General features: G+C 37.2%; 2 protein-coding genes, 1 long non-coding RNA gene and 1 other non-coding gene across 9 annotated transcripts in view; 3 read left to right on the top strand and 1 right to left on the bottom strand.

Moving 5' to 3' along the window:
• Positions 1-3,141: 3,141 nt before the first annotated feature.
• On the top strand, positions 3,142-4,489 carry LOC110385468 (uncharacterized). Of its 2 annotated transcripts, XR_005246070.2 has the most exons (3): positions 3,142-3,222; positions 3,668-3,855; positions 4,209-4,489. It is a non-coding gene; the product is annotated as an uncharacterized LOC110385468 (long non-coding RNA). The 2 variants fall into 2 exon arrangements; XR_009976187.1 differs by having other exon boundaries at positions 3,668-4,489.
• Positions 3,949-14,055, bottom strand: LOC101743030 (piggyBac transposable element-derived protein 4). Of its 5 annotated transcripts, XM_038019095.2 has the most exons (7): positions 13,976-14,055; positions 13,158-13,262; positions 7,468-7,575; positions 7,329-7,394; positions 6,935-7,111; positions 6,778-6,845; positions 3,949-6,681 (listed from the first exon to the last, which is right to left on the bottom strand). In XM_038019095.2, the coding sequence occupies exons 1-7, from the start codon at positions 13,981-13,983 to the stop codon at positions 5,267-5,269; spliced, it is 1,947 nt and encodes a 648-aa protein (XP_037875023.1). In that variant the 5' UTR covers positions 13,984-14,055; the 3' UTR covers positions 3,949-5,266. The 5 variants fall into 5 exon arrangements, with proteins under 5 accessions (XP_037875023.1, XP_062531062.1, XP_062531059.1 ...); XM_062675078.1 differs by lacking the exons at positions 13,158-13,262; positions 13,976-14,055 and adding an exon at positions 11,447-12,362; XM_062675075.1 differs by lacking the exons at positions 13,158-13,262; positions 13,976-14,055 and adding an exon at positions 9,803-9,900.
• Positions 5,414-5,504, top strand: Mir2731-1 (microRNA mir-2731-1). The gene has a single exon (NR_107288.1). It is a non-coding gene; the product is annotated as a microRNA mir-2731-1 (primary transcript).
• Positions 14,056-14,623: 568 nt separating the features above from the next.
• Positions 14,624-19,882, top strand: part of Apkc (atypical protein kinase C) — a gene marked incomplete at its 5' end in the record, with an annotated part of 203,402 nt that continues 198,143 nt past the window's right edge. Inside the window, 3 exon segments of the mRNA NM_001043458.1 lie at positions 14,624-14,767; positions 16,341-16,539; positions 17,584-17,704. Coding sequence (NP_001036923.1) covers positions 16,378-16,539; positions 17,584-17,704 — 283 coding nt within the window.

Raw genomic sequence — 19,882 nt, 5'->3', positions numbered from 1 at the left:
GGAAACTACCATGAAGTTGATTAATTTGGAACATTAATCAATAGGAGTGAACTTAAATCAAACGAAATGGTATGGGATTAAAAAACAGTCTCAAAAACGTAGTGGTTATTTATTGCGAAACTTTGTCCAGATATCTTGTTCATTTTCTCAATTTATGCATTTTTGCAGATATTAAACAGTTAATAAACAACCATTAACACACATTTAGGACTGAATAAACACTACATTAACAAAGTAAAAGAATTCACACAACTTTGCTTCTTGAATTACCGCCAAAAAGTCTATACATAGTTTATGTATACGAGGGCGGCACTGAAAATTTCGGGAATTAACGAAGTGATACAACATTACTATGTAAAAATGTATTTATTGCTTTTTGAAGTATTCTCCGCGAAATTTGACACATTTTTCCATACGATGGAACCAATAATTGATGCAACCATTCCATTCGGAAGTTGGGGTCTCCAAAATGGCCGTTTTGTAGGCGTCCACAGCTTCTTCAGGTGATGAAAATCTCTGTCCACGCAATTTATTCTTTATTTTAGGGAAAATATAGAAATCATTAGGGCTTAGGTCGGGGCTGTACGGCGGATGGTCTAATAATTCTATGTTTTCTTGCTCTAAAAACTCTTTTGTTCTGTGCGCGGTGTGAGAACTCGCATTGTCGTGATGGAGGATGATGCGGCGGTTGCAGTTCTCTTTACGGAGTTCAGAAACGACCTATGGCAAACAAATGCTAGCATACCATTCTGCATTAACCGTTATTTGTCCCTCAAGAGGAATAGTCGTAACATGGCCGGTTTTTTGGACACAAAGTGGCCACAATTTTTTTGCAACACTCCGTGAACGAACAATTTTTGTTGTCTTTAACTCATTTTCGAACACCCAAACTCGTGACTGGTTTTTTGTTTCGGGTTCGTACGCGTATATCCAGGATTCGTCACCTGATACAATGTTGTATACAGCATTTGTGGATCCTGTGTGGAATCTTTCGAGAGTTCTGACGCACCAAGTAACGCGAGCCGCTTTTCGCTCTTCACAGAGCGAATACGGTATCCATCGGGAAAACAACTTTTTTACACCTAATTGTTCATGCAAGATTATTTGTATTTGACTCATGCCAATGTCTAAAGTTGCCTGAATTTCGCGGTATGTCACATGTCGATTTTCCTCAATCAGCTTACGCACAGCATCAACGTTTTCTTGGGTGACTGCAGTTTTTGGACGACCTTGACGGGGATCATCACTGAGCTTGACACGTCCACGTTGAAACTCAGCAAACCAGTGATAAATTGTGGTTTTGGATGGGGCTTCATCACCAGATGCAGAAATCATCCGGTCAACACACTGTTTTTGTGTTAAACCACTTCGAAAGTCATAATAAATCATCGCTCTTGAATTTTCTCGAGTCAATTCCATTTTCTCAACGACTAAACAAGTTTGACAAAACCTCGTGACAAGACCGAGATTCTTTTTTTAAATAAATAAATGGTACCGTAAAATGGGGCGATTAGGGATTGAGAGGCGAATCGGGAAAAAACCGGGAAAATCTTTCGACGCTCAATATTAGTTTCATATTCGTTGCAAAATCTTCCATTTTTTGTAGTTTAATAGTAGAATGTTGAAAGTTTACAAAACGACTCTGAATATGCATGATAATAGCTGCTAACTTATAAAAAATCGCGTTTCAAATTAACGTTCTGTGGTGGTAATTATTTTAGTGCTAGAAACTTTGCTCTCTTTTATTTATTTGATAATAATAGAAGACGACTGTGATTTATAAACGTTATTTAGTGTTTGAACCATCATATATATTAAAGGTAAGTCTCAGTTGTTATTGGTTTTAATGTATGTGATAAAATAAAAATACATGTAAAAATCTGTTGTTTTGGGGATATTAGAGACGTCTTAGGTACAAATAACAACGAAAAAGGGGTCAATTGGAATGAGAGTACGTGAAATGGAAACGACCTAAGTATAAATAGGTACAGGTTTGTAGGGTTGTCTATGTAGTTATAACAATTTTTTTTTTAATTTGGTGGTAAAAATTTGGCTTATTCATGATGTTTTTGTCTAGAACTTTTATTTAAAATTATCAATGTGTTATTTTATTGTTTGGTAAATATTTATATTATCAGTTACGTATTGTTTTCTATTTTTAGATAAGCCCACTCGTTCAAATTTAGGTGCTTACTCTCCCATATACAGAATCCTTTGGGACAACAATAATGTCCACGGTAGCGTGATCTCCGTCAAAGTTCATTCGGAGTTGTTCGATTGCGTTGAACTAATTTTAAGTGTTGAAATAGATGTTTTTTTTAATTGTCTCACAACGTACACGAAAAGTCTGTCGCGGATCATTTCCCAAGTAAATATAAATTAATAAGTAAATAAATGTAATCAAGTTTTAGTTATATCTATATATGAGTCAACTATTATCAAAGCCGGCAATCTGACTTTTGGACAATGATTGGTATATCAGAAAAACGAATTATTGACTTTGTATTCCGTTGGCAGTCACAAAACTCTTCGGAACGACATCTTAGATAAATAACAGGTTAACTATTAACCTTTATTTAATGCAGGTTTTGAACCGTATTCTTTGAAGGAGACGATTATATTCAAATCAATCTGTACTGACATATCAATAATTTTTTTTTGTCCAAATGCACAGATTGCCACCTTTGATAATAGACGACTCATATATCACTTTGTTGGTGCAACTAAATAAATAAATAAATTAAAACCAAGTAGTACCAACCCTAGCAAATTTCTTATTTCGTCCCAATTAACCGCAATATCCGGGTAAATAGGGATTACACTTATTTTTGCTTTTTTTACTTAAACTGGAATGCTAGTTGCTTAGTTTTAAATTGGATAACAAAGATGCCCCCAAGACTCAATCATTTTGATCCTGATATAGTATTATATACATCAACAACTACCTTAAAATTGGTCATAAAGTTGGAATTTGTCCCTAATCGCCCCATTTTACCGGTATTCGATTTTTAAAACCAAGGAGTTTTCAATTAAAAAGATTTTAATATGACAGGAACAGTGGAAATATTCCATTCCCGATACTTTTAGTGCAGCCTAGTATTATAGTTAAATGTATAATCTATGGCTTGGCATGACAAAGATGCTCACCAGGACTTTTTGGCGGGAACGCGAGGAGTGAAGTTGTGTGATTTGTTTTATTTTGTCTATTTAGTGTTTCTTCAGGTTTAAATGTGTAATAACGGTGGTTTATTAACTGTTTAATATCTGTGAAAGTGCACAAATGTGGGAAAATGAAACAAAGCTGCTGGACGTAACTTCTCGGGTTCGTCCAAAAAGTCCACTGAAAAAATCTCAGTAAATGACCACCATTTTACTGCGATTATATTTCATCCCATATCATCTCATTTCATTAAATTTCATGCCAGTTGATTAATGTTTCAAATTAATCATCTTCATTTCATTTCACTCCATATTATCATTTTTCATAAAATTAAGAATATAAAGTAAAATAAGACATGACTTAAAGGTCTCAGTTACCAGGTCATAAAATCTCTTAAAAAAAAAAAAAAAGATGCTCACCAAGACTTTTTGGCGGGAACGCGAGGAGTGAACTTCTGTGATTTGTTTTATTTTGTCTATTTAGTGTTTCTTCCTATGGTTTCTTCAGACATAAATGTCCTTTAGACAGTAAAATTGTCAAAATGACAATTGACGCCAACTGTTGCACCGGAATTGGGTGAATCAGCAGTCCGAGTAAAACCGAGATCTAGGTCTAGAAAAACCTGATTTTCTCTAAATCTAATATGAATTTTGTAGAATTCCAATTGGATTTATCAAGAAGATAGATTTCTTTATGTAATGTCTAATACTACACCTAACAGTTCTAATAAAAATAATACGGGGTAGTCAAATTTAACTTTAATTTTTCGATAAAAAAAAAACGCTTGCTGGATGTAATATTATATATTTATTAAACAAACTAACCTACGTGATAAAATAAAAGGCAAACCGCCACATGTTCCAGTACATTTTTTTTATACTGCACGTGCTTACACAAAAACGTCCCTCGTCAAATGTCACTCGAGTGGCTCTCGTAACTCATTTGTTTTTATTATGTTCTTGGCGTCAGAGCCAAATGATTTTTTGTTTACAATAATTTGAGCTTATAGCCAAGCTATTTTAAGCAATGACACTGTTTTATTTTACAGATTTTGAATATGAACGTCTCAAATATGACACTTAAAATTAGTACAAAAAACAGTGTCACATAAAAACTAAGATTTTGCAGAATATATGCTTGCAAGTGCTATAATAATTAATTATTCAAGATTTACATGAAACTGGGCATTGATTCCAATGAAAAACAGCACATATCTGGAAAAAAATATAAACAAAAAAAAAACCTAAATATAGTGAAAAAATAACAACGAATGGTCAATAAGTATGGATTTCTTCATGGACTTATTCAAAATAAAATTAATCATTATTATTTGTTTTTTTTTTCGAACCTATTTGATTGATAGATCAAATAAACATGTGTTTTAGTGATATTATTATTATTATTAAAAAAAAATACAGTTAAAAGATCGCACATAAATTAAATTGTGAAATACAATAACCCAACACTCACAATGATCCAATTGATACTTAATTTATGTGCCAATATATTTAATAAATAATTGTGAATTCCATTGTTGACACGACGCTGGCCATAACTCGGCAAATAACAAAAAAAAAGTACAACACATGCAGCATTTTTTTAGTACTGTGCAACAATATGAATGGTAACAATAACAAACCACCAACTTTTTACGGTAACCACTTACCATCAGGTATGCTCGTCGCAACTTTTTATGGTAACCACTCACCATCAGGTATGTTCGTCTGGCTACAAGAAATATCTTTAACACTAGTGCCTATATACCCTGTGTGTGTGCGTGGGCGTGTGTGTATAAAAAGTGTCAATGAGCGGTAAAGTGTCAATTTGTGGCGTGGTGTATCCCGTAGCAGGAGTAGGTGCACATTGCCTGGTTACAGGCTCTACAATATGAATTAGTCCACTTGGAGCAGACGATACATGCTTGCCTAAGGCGGTCGGATTTTCCGCTTTTGATCAAGTCATATTGTGCCGGGCAATGCACTTGTGTTGGTGTGAGTTGTGTGCTAGGTGGAGGACGTTTTCTATGTCTAGTCAATAATTGAGTGATCAACACCGTCCGGAAATTACGATGTGAAAATGAATGATCTTGGTGTAGTATGTGTGAGTTCAAGACACCCTTCTAAACAACTTCTTGTACCAAACTCTTGTCCTTCTTCTTTCTATGGGGTACATTGCGAGCTGCTGGTCTTTGCGGTCTACTCCGCCCATACAAACGTTATAATCGCAAGCGACAGTCGGCTTCAGTCTTTCCTCAAACCTAACAGATGCGAGACCATGGTATGTGGAAATAAAAGCCACCCGGTTTTTATCTTTCCACACCAAAAGATCCACATCTCCCGAGGTGCATCCCGTCACTTGACCGACTGTCATATCCTTTTTTGTAAGGGACGTCAATTCGTACGGCACAAATTGTCGGTTAGTCCGCAGTGTGCCCACGCAGTCAAAGCCGCGGGTCTTAAGTTCTCGGGCTAGCGCTGGAGAGTTATAAAAATTATCCATCCATATTGTGTGCCCTTTATGCTCAAGACCACTTAAAAGTCTGAGCACGAGAGCTGGTACTGTGCCAGAAATTGGATCGTCCTGTGAAGTCGAGATGTCATGGCCTGCGTGAACTTCAAACCGCCACAGGTAACCACTCCGCGATTCACACACTTCATAAGTTTTGATCCCAATTGTCGCTGCCTTGTTAGGAATGAACTGGTTTATATCAAGCCAGCCCTTCCACATCGTCAAACTCTCATCCACTGCTAAATTTCGACTCAAATTGTACAGCTCCGAAAATTTTGTATTTAAATGGTCTACTATGGGCTGAATTTTGTAGAGCTTGGCCTGGCGTCGTGTCAACATTGTAATGTCGCAATACTCATTATTATTGAAATGGAGGCATTTGGACAGCAGCTGAAAACGGTCATATGACATATCCGCTGCGAAACCCGGAGTATAAAAAATATCCCGAGCGGTATGCCAATAATCTTCTAAGCAGCTTTTGACGACCACCCCCATAGCCAGAACGATGGCAAAATACGTGTAAAGTTCGTCTACATTCGTATCTTGCCATCGAGTAATCCGACTATGAGGGCCGATCGTCCCACTCGCCAACATGGCCGTTGCCACCTGCTGTGCATAAATGTTGGTTTCCGTGACTATGACTTGCATAATTTCACGATCCCATATGGCAATAAATGCATCGTACGGAGTCGCGAAAGAAACCGATGGACCAATAATTTCGGAGAAAAGCTCTCGCCTTAAATGAGGTTCTATTTGAGGCATTGAGATATTTCTCCATTCGAATTTAAACTTATATATAGGATCTAATGTGGACGTCGGTGAGACGTCCACTGGAGCAGATGCGGATGGACGAAGAGGTTGAGGAGGTCGAGGCCACTCCAAATTAATATTAAGCCTCTCCGCTTCCTCTTCAACTTCCTCATCCTCTTCGTCCAGCCACATCCTGGTCGCCCGGGGAACCAGCGACGGCTGCAGAATTTCTTCGTCCTCTCCCTCAGAGTCCTCTTCGCTGCCTGAAAGGAAAATAGTTATTTGTTATGGTTTCGATTTTAATAGGTATTTTACTTTCGCGAGTATCGATAAAAAGGTTGATGTCATAATGTACTTACCGTAATTCAGCAGTGCTATAATTTCGTCTTCGCGAAGAGGACGAGGAGGTCGAGAGGACGAAGGGATACTACAAAATAGAAAGAATATTTAATAACACATATAAAAAAAAAGACATAAAAATATGTTTATTTGCATGTGTAAAAAATGTATACTTACACACGCCGCTCGGTAGCCGAGGTGCTGGCCCCGCTAGGCCCGGGCCGCTCCATAACCGGAGTGCTGGCCCCGCTAGGCCCGGGCCGCTCCATAACCGGAGTGCTGGCCCCGCTAGTCCCGGGCCACTCCATGACCGGGGTGCTAGCCCGGCTACTCCCAGGCCCACATTGTAAATATCTACAAAAAATTTGTTTTAAGAAATGAGTACAAAATAAAATAAAAAAATCAAGTAAGGCACCTCATCTAAAAATTCAAGTTTTTCTTTGATTTCGAACTAACCAATAATTATTGAATAAAAATTTAATTAATTTAATGGCTCAAATATTTAGTTTCTGTAGTATATTTTTCATTATTTATTTATAAAATAGGTTATATTATTGAATAACATAGTTACAGGGCAGGTGATAACACCGAAGCATCCAGGTCCGGAGTTGGAAGGTCCGGTCTCCAGAACTCCGATCTGAAAATAAAGCTACAGATACTGTTTTGCTATTAAAAAACTTAAATATATTTAAAAGTACCAGAATACACACCCTGGGTGTTTCCCGACCTTAGGAGGGAGCACCCTTGCCCTCTTAGGGTGCCGTGGGTTCTCCAGTGGGCGACCGGGCAGCAACTCTTCAATGAGCCTCGATTGAAGTCTGAAATGCATACATCTATATATTAATACGTGAAGCAAAAACTTTGTATCCCTTTTTACGAAAACTTATAGAGAATATAGAGAAGAAGTGCATAATGCTAATTTTTTTTTTTAAATAATGCTCAAAAGATACATTAAATCAATAAAGAAAACATCACATATACTACCATGTATTTGACACACACACGCGTGCATACTATTTATTTATTGTCAAACTTTTGTTCTTGACGTCTGTGGTCAAATTGAGAATATAAATTAAATTATAGATTAAATATTATTGTCTTTATTAATATTTTTCTTTAGTGTAGGTAGTCTTGGCGTTGAAAATACAATCACAATAGTGTACAAGCTTACAATTATAATAGCCGGCAAACTTCTTGAGCATTTGTCGACGTAGTGGGGGTAAGTTTGCGCATGGTACACTCACGTGCAAAAACATTATGTACTCTGCGTCATAATGCTATTAAATTATTAAAATCAACATATGTATTTATTTATATATTTATGAGAACATCAACAAAAAATATAGGTTAATAATTGTAATAATTTAATCTTGGGGTAAAATTGATATTCCTTCTATTAAGTCAAAACTAGAGCTGTTGCCAGGTCTTGGTTCAGTTGAAGCGAAGCTGGTATTTGTAATTTTTTTTTTCGTTATCATAATCTTGACCATCATCATCACTTTTTATCACCCGAGTTGCTATCATCGTGATGAGTCGACATAAGGATCATCGGTGTAGTTTACAACTCGGTCGGTTCGGTCTACTTTTTTGTCTATAATTAATTATTTTTTGAAGATATTCGATTCGTAGTAATCGAATGTAACTTTTTTCAATTACCAGCTTCCGATTATTTTCTGTTTTTTTTTCCATCTGAAGCCTAGCTCTTTCATAATTCGTCGTAAACTTCATACCGAGCCATTAAAATTTATATCTCCTTTAAATTTTTCGAAGCCTTTCTACGGTACGGAGTTTCGCTGCTTGTTATGTAGTTATTATGATTACATCTTTTTATTACAGATTGAACGAAATTATCCATTCCGGTAAATTTCTTCTTCCCTGATCTTTTCTTACCCGGAGTCCGAAACACGGCGAGCAAGCCAGAGCCTTTAGCTTCGTTAATAATGCACCTAACAGCACTCACGGATGTTTTTGTTGCTTCCGAAGTCTGTTTTACTTTTTCTATATCATTCTTCCCCTGTTTTATAATGAAGCAATATACGTCGTACACAACTTTTCTACCCTTTCTTTTGAATACTACACCAGTTTGTCGCGGCATAGTATATTTTTTATAAAAAATCAACAAACACTCAACAAATAGCAATGGCAACAAAGTCAACAAGCAATTATAACAAATAACTTAACGATTAATAACGATAGACTTTTCACTGTACGCAAGCGTACTTTTGGGAGCAAGCGGAACGAGGGCGCGGTGCGGGACGCAAGGTTCGACTGATCTACCAATAACGCGCTCGATACGATTTCCCCTGCCGTCGCGCCTCACCCTCACCACCAAAGTGATCTAAAATTCGGTTCTGCGCAGTCAAGGTCATTTGCTCACGAAGTTTGCCGGTTATTATACCAGAGAGTATTATTACAATTACCAAGTACCAGAGAAAGGGCACAGTTCACCACACAGCTTGACATTTTTAACAGAATCGTTGTGATTTACTGCACAGAGACACGGACCGTTGTAAAAACGTTCTACACAATCTGGACCACCAGCTCAGAAACAATAGGTACAATAGTCTTTAAAAATATTCTTGAGCGTGCAGGAATCCCGAGACTCTACTGGACACGAACTCAACGCAATGATAAGTTATTTATTAGCACTAGACATGTGTAGTTCCGGACCGAAAAAGTTCCTGGAATTTAGAGCACAATGCCGCGCGGCGCGGAGGCGTGGCGCGGCGAGTCGACCCGAACGAGTCCCGAACCGACACGAGTCCACGTAGAGCTAAGGCAAAATATGGTCCGAATACGAGGGAGTGAGATGGAGCGAGTGCATGCAACTGCGTGTGTGGAGCTCTTTCATATTACATTTTTATGAATATTGAAGTTATGCACTACGACCTACGTGTTACAGTCCATAGTTGAATAAATTAAAATGTTTTGCTATGGGTTTTGACCTTGACCATGCATCATTCCTACGAGCACTTAGCCTTAAGTGTTTTTAGACCATTTCTTAGAAAATCATAATTCAAAATTAGAGAATTTTAAAACATTCACCACTTTCGCTAGTTTTGTTAGCTACATGTTTACTGGCACTACACTCGCGAGCAAAAGTTTGGAATCACTTACTTAAAATTGGTTCCGCGCGATCTTGTGTACTAAAATTTTTTTTAATAATCATAAAAATGACATCATTTTAAAGGTTCAACTCTTAACTTTAAACTGATACCGACTTCATTAAAATCAAGCCAGTATTTAAGAATCTATTCCGGATTAAGTGAAGGAATAACGAAAAAGACGTATTTCAATTATCTGATACGTCGCGAGTTGCACCTATTGACCCCTATAAAAGCACCTGTTATCGGATTTTCTTTATCAGTCGACTTTCACCTGTTGACCGGTACACATCTCCGCTACTTTTGACCCTTTACCTTGTACGGCACTGGAGACAACACCTACAGAAGCAGCACAAATCGTAGCCCTATTGCAAGAAGGACTCAGCCAGCGGGTTGTCGCTCGTCGGCTCCACATAAGCCAGTCCTGTGTTTCGAAAGCTTACAAACGCTTTCATGAGACTGGTGGCTTTATCCCGAGACCAATATCTGGACGGCGCCTGTGCACATAGGAGAGGGATGACAGTTTTATCGTGTCAACCTCTCTCCACAGTCGGCATTTACCTGGTGTCGACGTCCAATAGGAGCTCCGAGATGATCGTGGGGAAGCAGCCAGCGAGTGGACAATTTGTCGACGACTCAAGCAAGTGAATCCGACTCCAAAGAGGCCTGCCACAGCCCCGAAACTCACGGTAGCTCACTGACAAGCACGCCTTCAATTTGCTCGCACCCATCTTGATTGGGAGGTTGAGCAATGGAGGCAAGTCCTGTTCTCCGAGGAGAGCAGGATGTATTTACACGGTAGTGACCGAACAGGTCAGGTCTACAGGCGGCCTGGCGATTGATTTGCGCAGTGCTGTTTCACTGAAACAGTGGCTTATAGGGGCGGCTCTTGTATGATGTGGGCCGGCATTTCCTTCGACCGTAAAACCGAGCGTGTTTTCGTCCCCGGCGGGGGACGAGGAGACGGTCTAACTTTGAACCGGTACATTTCCGATATTCTGCTGGAACATGTCGTTCCCTATGCGGGATATACCGGCGATGACTTCCTCCTTATGCACGATAACGCTCGTTGTCACACTATCCGTGTAACAACTGAATACCTCAAAGAAATCGGTATCGCCACATTGGACTGGCCAGCGCTCAGCTCTGACTTGAATCCCATTGAGGCTTTAGCGGTAGGCAGCGGCTTGGCTCTGCCCCTGGCATTGCTGAAGTCCATGGGCGACGGTAACCACTCACCATCAGGTGGGCCGTATGCTCGTCTGCCTACAAGGGCAATAAAAAAAAAAAAAAAAAAAAAAAAACGCGTGGAATGAACTGAAGAGGAAGGTTCGTGCCAGAACTTCTGCTCCTTCATGTCTGAATAAGCTGAAATCGGCGTTGATTGAGGAGTGGGAAGGTATCCCACAAGAATCAATTCAGAAGCTGATCAGGTCTATGAATTATCGTCTTCAAGCAGCTAATAGGGTGAGGGGAGGGAACACAAACTACTGATACTTAATTTTAAGGCTAAATAAAGTTTTTATTTATTATTTTTTGTTGTTTTATTCATTCATTATTTTACCATATTTCCTTGTTTTCCTACCTCCTTCACTTAATCCGGGATAGCTCCTTAACTTCTGGCTCGATTTGAATGAATTTGGTATCAATTTAAAGTTGACCGTTGAACCTTTAAAGTGTTGTAATTTTTATGATAGTTAAAATAATTTTTAGTAAGCAATATCGCACGGAACCAATTTCAAGTAAGTGATTCCAAACTTTTGCTCGCGTGTATAGTTCCGACACTCAAAAGAACGATGTCATGTTCAATCCTTTTCCGAACATGATTAGTACACATCTAATTAGCACAATAAACTCAGTATTTATCAGTAAAAACAACTGCTCTGTTTTACTCGACAAGACATGACATTTTTGACAATTCATGTTTTTCCGTACCGTATAGTGCTACCAACGGTTAATTTCACTTTCCCTGACTTTATGTGCTTTGTCAACTAAAGAAAGGTTTTTAATTAGTATAGTAATATATTTTGTGTATATTTTTATAGTAATATATGTTAATTATTAATTAAAATATTCATAACGCCGAAAACTGACATAGTTGAAATTATTTTTAAAACTCAGCGTCTGCCCTTACACTATTTGTAAAGACTGATTATGGGGACATTCTTAAAATTGACAACACTGCTTTCAGTCATAAAATGAGTCGACTATTATCAAAGCCGGCAATGTGACTTTTGGAGAATTATTGGTAAATCAGAAAAACGAATTATTGACTTTGTATTCCATTGGCAATCACAAAACTCTTCTGAACGACATCTTAGATAAATAACAGGTTAAGTTAATACTTTATTTTTAATGCAGGTTTTGAACCGTATTCTTTGAAGGAGACGATTGATATTCAAATCAATCTGTATTGCCATATCACTAACATTTTTTTTTTGTCCAAATGCACAGATTGCCATCTTTGATAATAGACGACTCAAATAATACAATAAAATCAAAAAAATAACTAATTAAACACATAAAGTTAACCCCACATACCATTTCGATCAAATGAACTAAGAAAATCTAAAAAATATTTTATTATTTTTGAGTATAGTGTTGTGGCTATACTGTTTTATTATAACGCAGTGCTGATTTTGGGCATTGTCCTTTAAAACATCATTCCAAGTTGGTACAGTAACTGCATGCACATGTTTTGTTTCTGAGAATTTGAAAAGACCCAACACTAAAGTAAGTCCTATTGTTTTCTTTCCTGATTTTAATGGCCATTGAAGACAAATTTATAACATCATTCAAAGTTGGTACAGTAACTGCAAGCACATGTTTTGTTTCTTTATTTCTGAGAATTTAAAAAGACCCGATACTAAACAAAGTCCCATTGTTTTCTTTCCTGATTTTAATGGCCATTGAAGACAGATGTGGATACCTATTCAAATTGTTTACAATACAGCTTGACCGGTCGTTCTCACAGATCTAATTCTCCGAAATATTAGTTAAATGTGGTCTTTTTATGAGGTATGTCGGTATTAGCAATGTTGTATAAAGCAATGTTTTTAATTAGGCGGTCATATAGCATTCAGCCGGGACCTTTGTTCTAGGTTATTATAACCGACATGTTGTTCTAAACGATGTCCAGTAAACGGTTTTGACTATATACGAAATAAGCTTGTGTAAAAAGTTGTAGATGTATCTGGGCTTCGGTAACCACTTAACATCAGGTGGGCCGTGAGCTCGTCCACCCATCAATGCAATAAAACAAACAAACAAAAATTTATAAAAATAAGGGTAGTTACGCTTCAGAGGCCAAAGGCCGGGCTTGGTGGCGACTACCACCACGCGTACGGACACGACCGCCACCACGACCACCTCTTCCTCGGCCACGGGCGTCATCACGTTGGCTGGAAATAAAAAAGTATTACTGGTGGAAGGATCTCTTGTGAGTCCGCACGGGTAGGTACCAGCACCCCGCCTATTTCTGCCGTGAAGCAGTAATGCGTTTCGGTTTGAAGGATGGGGCAGCCGTTGTGACTATACTGAGACCTTAGAACTTATCTCAAGGTGTGTGGCGCATTTAAGTTGTAGATGTCTATGGGCTCCAGTAACCACTTAACACCAGGTGGGCTCGTTCATCCATCTATGCAAATAAAAAAGTATAAATTAGTTCAAGAAGTCGGCTTATGCAAAGAATCCAATCACTGGTACAAAATTTAAAAAAATCAAATATCTAAAACAAACAAAAAAAAATCAATAATTTTTTTTTATCAAATTGATATCAAAATGCACCGTATCTTTGTTTTTCAGCATGGGCTGTCAAACCCGGAATCCGGACGCATTGGTGTGTTCGTATCTTTGAATTCGAAATTTTTAAATTTACGACTAAGGTACATGTCCTTTGTAATACTTATATTGAAGTTCATTAAAATATTGATCTCATTACAAAAAATCGTTTGGATTTTATTAATTTTTCTATTAAAAACGAACAACTATAAACGACCGTTAGGTTCAAAAAATGGCGTGACCTTCACGTACCGTGACTTCAAAAACGGTTTTTGTCATAAAATGCAAATAACATTTACTCCATGTTATTAAAATATAATGAATTAATACTTACGATTCCATGTTCTCTACGAAAAATTTCACAAAACCGATAAATTTATTCGAAATTGACTTAAACGTCCGACCGCTCGAAGCTCGAATTTCAGACTGATTCACACAGCCGCGGTCAGTTATTTTGTCGAAAATAATGTGCGAGAGAGAAGGTCCATTAGGTACAGTTTTAAATGTGTTAGAAAGAATAAAACATAATGGTGAATATCTGTTAAGAGCCCAAATTCCGGACTATTCGCAACCGGAATCCGGCGGCTCAACACTTCACGCATATCTTGTTGCAACCGGAATCCGGTTATAAACAGACGGTCGTTTGTTAACTGTTTAATATCTGTGAAAGTGCACAGATGTGGGAAAGGGAAACAAAGCCGCTGCACATAGCTTCGCGGGATCCACCACCATTTTGCTGAGACTATATTTCATCCCATTTCATCTCATTTCATATCATTTAATTTTAACCCAGTTGATTAATGTCTCAAATTGATCATCTTCATTTTATTTCACTCCATATTATAATTTTTCATAAAAATAAGAATATAAATTAAAATAAGACATGACTTAAAAGTTTTAGTTACCAGGTCATAAAATTCCTAAAAAAAAGAATGTAATAAAATGAATGACTGAATGACAAACGTATGTGTAGCTGTGTGTCAAACTTTTGTAAATTGTTGTTATTACTTTAAATCGTGTTGGTTATAGCGAATTAAGTATTTGATTACTTTTATCAATGGGATTGTGTTCTTTTGAGGGCAACGGTTTATTATTATTTTTTAAATAATCATCATTAACGTAAAAGGTATGTTTGTGTACACAATAAATAGTTAATATAAATGAATCATTATATGGGAATGTTAGACAAGATCTGAAGGTGCTATTATGTGAACCTAAACAGGAAGTGAGTTCAGTTTACATAAATGGCGAGCATTAATTAAACTCACTCAATTTTTATAACTGAGTCACTAAATTTAATTTGATCTGTTGAGTTATGTCAAAAGGGTGTTGAAGCCCTACAGGTGGACTGCATAACTACATTTTATTTAAATTTGAATCTTATTCCACAATGATTGTTCGGAACGGCACAATAGAATTTTATGAATGATTTAAATAGGTAATGTAATCAAAACATTCCTAAAAAAGAACCCCAAGAAACTGGTTGTCGTGTTTTAAATGCATTGAAAGAAATGAATAAATAAATGAATAACAGTAAAAACATTCTAAAATAAAATTGAGTGCAATGAGAGTGCTCATGAAAATAAAACGTAGGTACATAAAATAAATAAATAATATCCCAATGAAATGGTTACTATTCTTATTCATCATACTCTGGTTAACAGAGTTTGTGCTGTAATTTTCATGGGAAGCTGTCAAAACTAACTTTAAAGTCTTGTTAATGTATAAAAGCATGTCATTTTAACTCAAAAATTTCGTTTTTTTTATTTATTAATCAAATACAAATTTTGTTTTCATGCCCTTCAATCTACCAAATGTTTTGGTGACATTAGACATGCGATGGTTATAGAAGTATCTGTTGGAATCATTGAATACATTTCTACTATATCTAATTTTAAAATATCTCTGACTGTTTTCACACACAAACCAAAGAATCGATTTTATGAATTTTGTTATTACTTAATATTATTTAAAGCTTGGAAATGTATATAAATTTTTAGAACTCACTGCTGTGTACAGGTATTTGTACATGAGGTATTAAATGTAGACAATGCAGGCCAAAGTTTATCCAGAAAGCAATATCTAACATACTGAGCTTACTAATATTAAATTAAATGAGGGTTGGCCAAATAAATTTCAATTTAATTTTGAAGTCGTCGTGGCATAAAGGATAAGACGTCCGGGGCATTCGTGTGTAGCGATGCACCGGTGTTCGAATCCCGCAGGCGGGTACCAATTTCCCTAATGAAATACGTACTCAAGAAATGTTCACGATTGACTTCCACGGTGAAGGAATAACATCGTGTAATAAAAATGAAACCCGAAAAATTATAATTTGCGTAATCACTGGTGGTAGGACCTCTTGGGAGTCCGCACGGGTAGGTACCACCACCCCGCCTATTTCCGCCGTGAAGCAGTAATGTGTTTCGGTTCGAAGGGTGGGGTAGCTGTTGTAACTATACTGAGACCTTAGAACTTATATCTCATGGTGGGTGGCGCATTTACGTTGTAGATGTCTATGGGCTCCAGTAACCACTTAACACCAGGTGGGCTGTGAGCTCGTCCACCCATCTAAGCAATAAAAAAAAACAATCAGATCTCATTCTTATTTAAAAAAAAGTTTTACTTTTTAAAACTATGCCTATGTTGTATTGTTCTCTAAATTGCCTTTATTATTAACTATCCAATTATTATTCCAGTTTCATATACTACATTTTTGGTGCCCATAAATCTGTCATGATGCCGACACAACTTGTGAATCAGGATAACCATGTAAATGATGTACGAGTGAAAACTGTCTACAATGGAGATGTGATGATCACATACATCAACCATAACATAACCTTTGAGGAGTTTACACATGAGATGGTGGCTACTTGCCGTTTTGCTCCAGATCAGGTAAATAATTATAATAAATAAATGATATTTTTTTGAATAACATTGGGACTTCAACCCAAAGTGATGAGAAGTGGAGTTCACATTCTGGTGTCTGCAGTACACATGCTATACTAGCAACGCTTCGTTAAACATAATTGTTTGTGTTAGCTCCTATAGTAGAAGTATTTTGTCCGTGCAGTTTGGGTCATAAAACATAGCCTGGCTAGGGCGGTGAGCATGTTGCACGGGCGCAACGGCATTATCGATAAAAACAAATGAGTCATCGAAGGCAGGTGCACGGCGGCGGGGTGGTATACGAAGGGTGGTGAGACATTGTTATGTTATGAGTCATTTGTTGTACCTACCTACTGATTATAGTACATATGTCGGAGATAAATGTGATTTTGTGCATTCCCTCTCTGAATTTCTTTAGTGACACAATGGCTACTCCTTTGTTTTGTACCAAAACGGCAGAATTTATTCAAATATTTTGCTTGTTGGCAAAAATATACCAGAACAAGCATGCATTATTATCAACAAGGTGTTAAAAATTTTCACTGAAATGAGAATAGATCTCGAAAAGATACAAAGTGTTAACTTCTGCCGTTCTCGTTAACTTCTTGCGGCTGTATGTGGTGTAAGTGTTTGATTAGTGATTTTTTCTTTCATTTTTATCACTACCCCACAAAATGACAGAACTAAATACACTATCAATAAGGCTTATCGACAACAATAATGCGCCTCACTATGCCCGTCCATAAGGCTCGTGAGTGGAAGAGAGAGCGAAATACTCGCTTCACCGCTCCGATTTTTATGACCCAAATTGCACGGACGAAATAATTCTACTATAAGTAGTATGGCTAAGATACATTACGAATAAATCAGAAAGAAAAAAAAAAAAAACCAATACATAGCACTGACATTGTGATACAATAGACCTACTGTAATTCATCATATCAATCTAAAACTTAAACTTTTGTAGAAATACAATTTATAGAGATTTAATTAACTAAATAAATGTAGAATTGGTACAATAGTTTTTGTCATAATTACCGTTATAAATAGGTGTTTACAATGAAATGGGTGGATGAAGAAGGTGATCCCTGCACAATATCAACACAGCTAGAGCTGGATGAGTCACTGAGGCTGTACGAGTTGAACCGAGACTCCGAACTCACTGTACATGGTATGTTAATACTTTCAACTAATACAATAGAAAAATTAGATTGGGGACCAATTCTCCAAAACATTTTTTATGGGGTTATGGAAGACCCTATTAGTCAAGCCCAGAAAATAGTTCCAGGCACTCGAGTACAGTCTGAGAGGCTGTATTATCAGCTTCCATGAAGGCTCAGCTTAAAGTTTTTTTTGTAATTGATATCGTAAAATGTTTATGACCGTTATTAGTCATTACATCGGTTATTGTTCTATAGGGTGCCCATCAGTTTCAGTGGCCTTTATGTTAAGGTTAATAAATCTAATGTTTGCTAAGTGGGAATAAGAGTTGTCATAGTTTGAGAGCATATCGCTCTCGTGTTGGAAGTTTGAACCTTACGGGCCAGGGCGTAGACGCCTCATTGACTCGAGAATGTTCCGTTGTTTTGAAACGCTCCAATTGGAACACACCTCTCATTTATTTCAAGTAAGAAACGTACTGAAATCTGAGAAAACGCGATTTCATTGTTAGGTCCACCGTTAACTTGGTGCGGAATCATCTCATTTTGTGAAGACATAAGTGGAAAACACTTAACTGGTTAACCAGTTCCTTTTTTTTTTAAAGCACAATAAACTTTGTCAAAATCGATCCAGATCTGTTCGCACACTTTTGTTTGATATGGCGACATTCCAGTGATTTATGTGTCAGATGTGAAATAAAAATCGCAATAATAATATATTTAAGGTGTATACGCACTTTTTTGTGGATTTAGAATACAATATGTTGCCTTACGTTGGCTCGTACACTGTAAAACATAGGAATGATAGTGTACGTAAAGAACAGTCCTGCTATATTCTTGCTCCCATCACTACATAGTATAAAACAAAGTCGCTTTCTCTGTCCCTATGTATGCTTAAATCTTTAAAAATACGCAACGGATTTTGATACAGTTTTTTTTAATATATAGAGTGATTGAAGAGGAAGGTTCATATGTGTAGTAACATCCATTGAATAGTGGAGAAATCAATAATAAATTACAGTTTCCGAAGCGAAGCGAAGCGAGAGCGGGTCGCTAGTTGAACTATAAGTATGTACGTGTATCCTCGAATTAACAAAGCAATGTCTATTTCGAATCTCCAGTAATTAATGTGTATCAGAGTCGGAAGATGGCGTTAGTAATATAATACAAATGATTAAATCAGTTAGTAGGATATCTTTGGCTTAAAGAACACAGTAAGCAATTAAAATTTTTGTTTATAATACTTATGTTCGGTTAAAAACTGTCGTAATAGTAATATTTAATAATATAACAAATTTATTTGAGCTTGCCATATTGTTTCTAAATGGTTAAGGTAGTTGCTCAATAGAGGGCAGTACTAATCACCAAATTCTTAAAATTAAATGAAGCCAATACATACATAATATTTATAATAATAACTGATTTGAACTCCCGGGATTAACTCATTACTGGAGATGAGAGGATTTCAACGTTAAGGCGGCCACCACTCCCCTTTAACATGAGTTCGAAGTCTCAACTATCAACTATATGACATCTGTTCTAACCTTCAAAGGTTAACGCTTCGCGCTCAGAAATAGGCCGGACGTCGGCACTATAACTATGCTGAGACCTTAGAACTTATATCTCAAGGTAGGTAGTGGTATCAACGTTGTCTGACAGTAACCGCTTAACACTGAGCTCGTCCACCCACCTAAGCAATAAGAAAATAAAAAAACAACCGTGTAGGCCCACGATACTACCATGCCGTAGCTACCGGAGGAAGTCGTGGCCTAAAGGATATAAGACGTCAGGTGCATTCGTATCTAGCGATGCAACGGTGTTCGAATTCCGCAGGCGGGTACCAAATTTTCTAATGAAATACGCACTTAATCGACTTCCACGGTGAAGGAATAACATCGTGTAATAAAAATCAAACCCGCAAAATTATAATTTGCGTAATTACTGGTGGTAGGACCACTTGTGAGTCCGCACGGGTAGGTACCAGCACCCTGCCTATTTCGGCCGTGAAGCAGTAATGCGTTTCGGTTTGAAGGCTAGGGCAGCCGTTGTAACTATACCGATACCTTAGAACTTATATTTCAAGGTGGATGGCGCATTTACGTTGTAGATGTCTATCTATGGGCTCCAGTAACCACTTAACACCAGGTGGGCTGTGAGCTCGGCCACCCAACTAGGCAATTAAAAAAAAG

The sequence above is a fragment of the Bombyx mori genome, chromosome 3 (genome assembly GCF_030269925.1).
Source record: "Bombyx mori chromosome 3, ASM3026992v2".
Taxonomy (NCBI): domain Eukaryota; kingdom Metazoa; phylum Arthropoda; class Insecta; order Lepidoptera; family Bombycidae; genus Bombyx; species Bombyx mori.
This window is presented reverse-complemented; position numbering and strand designations above follow the sequence as displayed.

What these genes read in the sequence shown, in the direction of transcription:
- LOC101743030 (XM_038019095.2), bottom strand. An exon ending in AAGGTCGGGAAACACCCAGG is followed by an intron (nt 7,395 to 7,467) that starts GTGTGTATTCTG and finishes CTTTATTTTCAG; the next exon opens with ATCGGAGTTCTGGAGACCGG. An exon ending in TATAGCACTGCTGAATTACG is followed by an intron (nt 6,682 to 6,777) that starts GTAAGTACATTA and finishes TTTTCCTTTCAG; the next exon opens with GCAGCGAAGAGGACTCTGAG.